We start from the raw sequence: 8,357 nt of genomic DNA, 5'->3' as shown, positions 1-8,357 counted from the left end.
GTGAGGGGAGCTGAGGTAACAGTCTCAGCCTCCAGCCAGGGAGCGGGCGGGCGGGAGGGCGCACGCGGCGTGGCGCGCGCCTCCGCGCGGCTCGTCCTCGCGAGGGTGACGGGGGCCCCTCGGACCCCGCTGCTGTGCGCCCTCGTGCGGGGTCCGCCTCGACCCGCAGGTGAGGAGGGACTGAGCTTGGTGCGGAAAGATGGTGGTGCCAAAGACCTGGCGGACGGGGAGCCTTGCCCATCCCTGGGCATCAGTTTGGGGGTCGCCTGTTTCTCCAGGCTTTCTAGAGGGGACAACGAGGTAGGCGGTAGTCTAACACCGGATTACTCAGGGCTCGGTTTCATTTCCGTGTCCTCTGCAGATGTTTCTCCCTAAACCACTTCCATTTTCCTCTTTTAACCCTTGGAGGCCCGGAGTCCCCCGCTGAGGAGCGTGGTTCCACTCTAACCTTCCTGTCTTTCCCAGCCCCATTCTGGCGAGGAGAAATTTTGTGAGGTTTCGAGGGATAGCAGAGTTAGTGAGTTGAGACTTTATTCCAAATACTTATGCGGAAATGGGGTGACTCAGTTATCCTGAACTGAGGCTCCCCGATGTCTGATGTCCTTCAGCTGATCCTTTCTCAAGTGTGGTCGCTACCAAAAATCTTCCCACGTTGAGGACCCTAACTGTAGCATCAAGTAGCCTGACAAGGCTGACAAAGTAGCCCAACAAAACGAGATGGTCAGTTAATTAGGAAGTTTTTGTCCAAATGGACCAAAATGCTGACAGTGTCTGTATGATAGTTTTTGGTAAGTCACAGGTGAATCACATTCCTTAAAACACCCTGTCCCCTCTCCTCCAGATCTAACACTGAGTTACAGATGAAATCTCATGTTAGCCGCATGTAAAGCACCAAACCAAGAGGTAAAAGTCAGGGGACTTGAGTCACAATGAAATGACAGTTAATGTAGACCATTGATGCATATAAAGAGGAGTGAATTTTAAATTAGAGCATGATAGTAAGTATGCTGCAAGTTGACCTGATGACAGAGTGCTGACACATTTGAAATCTTGTTGATTTTGGAAACTTTGTTACATATGTAAGTTACTTTTGGGTATAACCAGATAGTTTAGTGTGTGTGTTTAAGATGACAAACTTCTTGAAGACAAGGATCCTATCATGTGTACTGATAGTGAGATTACTTAAGGGCTTGTGTTAATTTCTGTATCTTTTAGTACCTGGAAAAATGCTTTTGCACCTGGGAAGCAATGTAAATATATGTTACATTGTATTGACTCCCACCTGGTACCTTACTTAGGCTAACTTTTTTTTTTTTTTTTTTTTAAAGGAATTTGCCTCTATTTTAGCAAATCTGTAAGGATTTAAACATTTATCACTTTTCCATTTACTTTCTCCCACATCATTTTTTTTTTTTTGCACTCAAGCCCATCATTTAAATTTTTTAAAGTAATATATTTTGGTTTGAAAACATCAGTGGTGAATAGTTGATATATTTGATGAATTAGTTATTCTCTGTCTTTAGAGGAGTTCTGACTAGTTTAATTCCAAAGTTTTGGTGAACTTGATTTCACATTCCTAAATATACACGAATACCTGCATTCTCTGCTTATATGTTGCTGTTAAATAGTCATAATCTGTAATGATCTCTGAGGTTCCTTTACCCAGAATTTTAACTTTAGTCATGTCTGTTCTTTTAGAGGACGAAACATCTTACCAAACTGTTATAAGCCAGACAGTCTCAAAGAAAACTGTCAGGAGAACACAAGAGGCTCCAGGTAAAAATAGTTAATTTTTTGTTTTTCTCCTTACTTGTGAACTTTTTGAAGTATAGATTTATCAAGTGTTCATCAAGGATCCCAAGTCATACTTCCTTTAGTTTCGTGGGTCATTCTGTGTCAGTTCATTGACTTAAACAATATAGGAATGTGTCCAGAAAAGAAAAGGTGGATCTTTCAGTATGCACTCAAAGTACCGGTCACTCTGTATATACTAATTCTTTTTTTTTTTTTTTAAGAGAGAGAGAGAGGTGGGATTTTTTAATATTTATTTTTTAGTTTTCGGTGGACACAACATCTTTATTTTATTTTTATGTGGTGCCGAGGATCAAACCCAGCACCCCGCGCATGCCAGGCGAGCGCGCTACCACTTGAGCCACATCCCCAGCCCTATACTAATTCTTATAACCTTGCAGGATAGATATTATACCCTTTTGTTTGCTGGTACCGGTGATTAAACCCAGGACCTTGAGCATGTTAGGCAAATGCTCTCCCAGTGAGCTACACTACACTCCCAGCCGTTTTTATTTTATTTTTGAGGCAGGATCTTGTTAAGTTGCCCAGGCTGGCCTCAAACTTTCCATCCTCCTTCCTCAGCCTTACAAGTAGCTGTGATTACAGTTATGCACTTAACTATACACGTTTTATAGATTAGAAAACTGAAGCTCAAAGCATCTAAGATTCTTCTCTTAATTAAGATCGTGTGATGTCTAACAGCCAAAATTCAGACCCAGGTTCAATTTAGTTTATTAATGCCTCAGTTTTTTCATTTATTTTCAGTTTGCTTTTCTTGATAACAAGAAAATTTCATAAGACCTATTGAAACTGATCATCCCTGGGTTTTGTTGTTGTTGTGGTTGTGGTTGTTTTTAATACTAGTGATTGAACCAAGGGGTGTTTTACCACTGAGCTACACCCTTTTTTATTTTGAGACACAGGTTCACTAAGTTGCTTAGAATCTTACTAAGTTGCTGAGGCTTTCAGGAAACTTTCAATCCTTCTACCTCAGCCTCCTGCGTCTCTGGGATTATAGGTGTGCACCACCATGCCATCCCTGGTTTTTATTGCCCAAATCCTGATTTATTTATCTGTTACTTCTATTACAATTATTCTTTATAATTTGAACTATTCTATTCTCAATTTAGAATAAAGTATGTCTGGTTGTAGTTCAGTTTCAGATAAACACACCTTTATGCTTTACCCACCTACCTGAAGCCTCAGGCTTTTATAGCTGTATTACTTGCCCTGTGTAACTCACAGGACCACTGGAAAAAAGAGTCCATGTGAAATCACTTTGTACACTATAGAACATACAAATGATAAGGCTTTTTCCCCGCCTCCTCTCATGGTAGTTTATAAGAGATGTTTGTAAAATGTTGAGCACCTGCTTTATGCCAGTTCCCACACTTGATGCTGAGGGTGTAGTGATGAGCAAAGCAGACAAGGGAAGGAAACTTCTACCCAAAGAAGGGTATTTGCTATTTTATTTTTTTTATACCTCTCTCTGGTACTCTGTCTCCTTCAAATATGTTACCAAGGGCTGTGTATATAGTAGAACACACAGGAAAAGCTTCTTAAATGAATAGATGGGAACTAAAGATAGTAATTGATGTCTGTAGATTTTTTTAACAGCTCAACAACAAATGGATTTTGAGCTTTAGGTTTGAATTAAACCAAAAAAGTTGGTACAAAAAAGTATAAATACAAAAGGTATTTGTAATATTGGGAGTAATTAGTAAGTAAAATTTGCCCCTTCATCAACATATGTACAAGGTTTACTTTTAGTGTATATTATCATATATGTGTACTAGTGTGTGTTTTCTAAATGCCTGATATGTGAAATGCTAACAACCAAATAGCTATTTCATAGAATCTTAGAATTGAAAGATTTAGGGGGATCATCAGAGTTCTAGAATGTGTTTTTTCCAGTTTTTCTCTTTTCATACTGAGAATTAAACCTGGGCCACAGCATGTTAGGCAAGTGCTGTAACTCAGAGCTACATCCCAAGCCCTTTTTTAAAAAAAAAATATTTTTTAAATTGTAGATGGACACAATATCTTAAGTATTTGTTTGTATGTGGTGCTAAGGATCGAACCCAGTGCCTCACACGTGCAAGGCAAGTGCTCTACCACTGAGCCACAACCCAGCCTCAAGCCCTTTTTAAATTTTATGTTGAGACAGGATCTTGCTGAGTTGCCCAGGCTGGTCTTGAACCATCCTTCTGCCTCTGCCTCCCAAGTCACTAGGATTACAAGCATGCAGCACTATGCCTGTCTATTTTTGCAGCTTTCAAACAGAACCAAAACCATGCTTTTTTTATAGAAATGATTGAAACAAAACAACATAATCCAAATTTAGGATATATATATTGGGTTTTATATTATACTGTATGGGGCCCTCTGAGAAAGCATACTTTATGTGTAGCTTTCTAGACGAAAATTAGCATGTTGTTTAATGAAACTAACTTCCCCGAAATCCTGCGTCATTAAACCCATAGACTGACATGAACTATGTCTAACAGTGACATCTTATTTAAAAGTAGACTTTGCGGGGCTAGGGATGTGGCTCAAGTGGTAGCGCGCTTGCCTGGCATGCGTGCGGCCCGGGTTCGATCCTCAGCACCACATACAAACAAAGATGTTGTGTCCGCCGAGAACTAAAAAAAAAAAAAGTAGACTTTGCATTTCCTGAACATACCCAGGGTTATATAGTTGGCTGGAGTAGATTATTAAATCAACTGTAAGATGAAAATATATCATCAATAATCCACAGTAAGGTAAATTATGAATGGAATAGATAATTTAGTTGGTGCTATAGTACAGATTTTGGTTCTTAATTAAGCAATTTAGAAGTTTTATTTAGTATTCCTTTCCTTTGGTACAGTGTGGTATACTGAGAAAAATGGCAAAGTTCTCCAAGACAAAGAATTTTATATGGCAAGAAACATCTCTAGTTCACTATGGTTACTAGTTCACAAGAGTTGTCACTTAGAGAAAACTTGTCTTTAGTTTTTTAGCATGATGAAAAGGTTTATAAATCTTTGTTAACTAAATAAAGGGATGATTGCATAATAAATCAACTATTTTCCACATTTTTATATTTTTTAACTGTTTCTCTTCCTGTAGCAGTGGCAAGTGAAGATCCTGTGATTAGCCTATGTAGACCCCCTCTAAGAAGCCCAAGATCTGGTAAGAGATCATTTTGTTTGTTGGTTTAAGATTTTTTATAAATACAGTTTTGTTTTTTGAATACTGCATATATTCATAAGGTTAAGAACTCAGATTTACTATAGATAGATGCAGGGAGACTTTTCATTTTCTGTTGTCCTTTAACCACCCAGTTTCATTAGCCAACCAATGTCAGTTTCTTATGTATTTTCCAAAGATTTTTTGGGGAGGGTTAAGGAAATTCATGTGTATAATTTTTCTCCTTTTCCAAACACAAAATTTTGACCCAATACATAGTACTTTACACCTTCTTGTTGTTTGCTTTTAGTTTTATTTCACGTGTATTGAGATATCTTTCCGTATTAGTATATAAAAAAGTTCCTGGTTTTTGATTTGTTGTTTTTGTTTTTTTAGTACTTGAAATTGAATCCAAGGGTGCTTTACCATTGAGCTACATCCTCAGTCCTTTTTATTTTATTTTTCACCATGCTAGGGATTGAACCCGGGTCCTTGCACATGCTAAGGAAGTGCTCTACCACTGACCTACATCCCAAGCCCTTTTTTTTTTTAAATTTTGAGACAGGGTCTCACTAAGTTGCTTAGGGCCTCACTAAGTTGCCAAGGCTGGCCTTGAACTTGTAATCCTCTTGCCTCAGCCTCTCAAGTTGCTGGAATTACAGGGGTGCACCACCACACCTGTCTTTCCCTGATCTTTTTAAAGAAATTTTTCTTATACGTGGCTATGGTTCTTTTGTGCTAACATGATGCTTTTAAATTGAGTCAAGGACTTTCTATCCTTCCCAATATACTGCTAATAAAAAATTCAAGACTGAGATTTTGTGATATGGGCTATAAAATTTCTCCATATCAATTACATTTCTTTTTGACTAAAACCTTAAAAGGTATTGCCCTTAAATGGATTTCATGACAGTGAAAGAAAACCAGTAAGATCACTCCACACATCTATTTTGTTTTCTGTGTTATTGATGGTGAAGGATGCTGTATCGAGGAACAAAAGGAAACTTGTTAATCTTTTCATTAGCTTTCTATTGCTTCTTATCCCTTTAAGAAAAAAATCATGATTTTTGTTTTGTATAAAATTTGTTATTCTTTTAGGGTCAGAATGATAAAGATCTGTCAAGGTTTGAGCCTGTGGTAAAAAACCATGTGATGCATTTCCTTTACAGCTCTAATCATTTTCTTACTTTCTGTCTTGCAGATTCAACTTACAAAACCAATGGAAATACTAAAATGAGTGAAGTAGGTTAGTGTTTCTCTAATTCTTATAAATTGTATTTGTCAGAATACAAGAGAACATATATTTTATTAGTCGCTTGAGAATATTACTTTGTTCATTATCTCTGCTTGTGGCACACTGTCCTGTGACATTGACCTGCTGTAGTAGTCTTGATTTTCATTCTATCTGAAATTGAATCTTTAATTTTTTAATTTATATGAGAGCATAAAATAGCAAATCAAAATAGTTTTTATTAGCCTTTGCTAAATTCATACTGTTGACAAAAAGAATATATCAACTTACGTATTATAGTTTTTCTCTTGATGTAGGAAGTAAGTTTGAAATGTTTTTCATTAAAAGTGCAGTGTTCTTTCCCATGTTTGTTGAACTACCTTAAATTCTTTTTTTTTTTGCCTTCATATAGGATATGAGATTCCAGAATCTGTGGCTTTAAGTGAATCTACATTGAATATAATTGGACTTAGTTTTAAGGCAAAAAGAAGGAACTTTCATTTTTCTTAAGTAATATGTGGTTGCTATAGTTGCAACTTCCTCTATATTAAATTCATTTTTCACTTAAGCTCAGGCTGATGATTTCTTTAGAGACTTAGGGACTTATAGTATTTGGGTACTGAAAATGATCCTTGTAGTATGCAGCGTATTTTATATATTTTTCCCACCAGAGTTTCTCAAGTTTTGTCTCAAAAAGCATGATTTTTTTGTTTTGTTTTGTTTTTTAAATATTTATTTAGTTGTAGATGAACACACAGTATCTTTATTTATTTTTATGTGGATCTGAGGATTGAACCCAGTGCCTTATATGTTCAAGGCAAGCACTTTACCATTGAGCTACAGCCCCAACCCTAAAAAGCAGTTTTTTAAGCTATAGATTCTTAATTGGAAGAGAACTTGGAGCTGAAATAACCTAACATTCTTACTTTGCATGCTAGACTTAGAAATCATTTTATAATAGAAACTTAACTTTAAAAGTACTTTCAAAGTTAGGTGTGTAGGCTCAGGCCTATAATCCCAGCTACTTGTGAGGCTGAGTCAGGTGAACTGCTTGAGTCCAAGAGTTCAAGATCAAGATCAGCCTGAGCAATGTAGTGAGACAATTTTACATGTCCACAAAAAACATGTGACAGAGACTTTATGTGCTTCAAAAAGTCTAAACTATTTACTGTGTGGCCCTTTTTTCTTTTTTTAGTTGTCAATAGACCTTTATTTTAATGTGGTGCTGAGAATTAAACCCAGTACCACACACGTGCTAGGCAAGTGCTCTGCCACTAAGCCACAACCACTGTGTGGCTCTTTATGGAAAAAATTTGTCCAGGTGCCATAGTACATGCCTGTAATCCCAGCAGTTCATGAGGCTGAGGCAGGAGGATAGTGAGTTCAAAGCCAGCCTCAGCAAAAGCAAGGTGCTGAGCAACTCAGTGAGACCCTGTCTCTAAATAAAATACAAAATAGGGCTGGGGATGTGGCTCAGTGGTTAAGTGCCCTTGAGCTTCATCCCTGGTACTCCCCGCCCCCCCCAGAAAAATTGCTGATTCCTGATTTATACTGATGATGGTAACAAAGACATTAAATCACCCAAGTTGCCATTTTATTTATTCTAAGAGTAAATTCAGGACTTTCTATTTTGCTGAATATATCTTTATTACAACACTCTTTACTAGGTTGTACTGATTGCGCAGGAACAAAGAAGACAATGACTCCTGTGTTCTATCTAGTCTTCCTTTGAAAAAGAATTGCTGTTACATTTATTATATTTTCGTATCTTTGTCCCCAGATAAAACATAGAGTAAATAAAGTTTATGTTTTTTTGAGAACATAGAGTAAATAAAGTTTATGTTTTCTTGAGTACCCGGCTTTCTCCACACCAAGCACATCTCATAAGTCTCTAGGAATCGGAAGATGTGGTGGGACATGTCTCTAATCACAGTGACTCTTGGGATACTAAAGCAGGAGGATTCCAAGTTTGAGGCCAGCCTCTGCAACATAGTGAGGCCCTTTCTCAAAAAAAAAAAGACTGGGATTTTTAACTCAGTGGTAAAGCAGCCCTGGGTTAAATCCCCAATACCAATTAAGAAAGAAAGAAATGTTAGAAATGTAGATGCTTTGGGAACCTGGGCTTTCATCCTTGGGTACTTTTATGAGTCTGGGTACTTTTATG

The 8,357-nt window shown here is 37.5% G+C and overlaps 1 protein-coding gene across 3 annotated transcripts in view; it reads left to right on the top strand.

The window, feature by feature from the left end:
• Positions 1-8,357, top strand: part of Tor1aip1 (torsin 1A interacting protein 1) — a 31,461-nt gene that overhangs the window by 1,115 nt on the left and 21,989 nt on the right. For all 3 annotated transcript variants that reach the window (XM_027935005.3, XM_027935006.3, XM_027935004.3), the window contains exons 2-4: positions 1,699-1,776; positions 4,903-4,965; positions 6,164-6,208. In XM_027935005.3, the coding sequence (XP_027790806.1) occupies positions 1,699-1,776; positions 4,903-4,965; positions 6,164-6,208 (186 nt within the window). The remainder of the gene's footprint in view (positions 1-1,698; positions 1,777-4,902; positions 4,966-6,163; positions 6,209-8,357) is intronic.

Source organism: Marmota flaviventris, chromosome 12, assembly GCF_047511675.1.
Source record: "Marmota flaviventris isolate mMarFla1 chromosome 12, mMarFla1.hap1, whole genome shotgun sequence".
Classification (NCBI taxonomy): Eukaryota; Metazoa; Chordata; class Mammalia; order Rodentia; family Sciuridae; genus Marmota; species Marmota flaviventris.
Note: the sequence above shows the minus strand (reverse complement) of the source record. Positions and strands in the feature narration are given on the sequence as shown.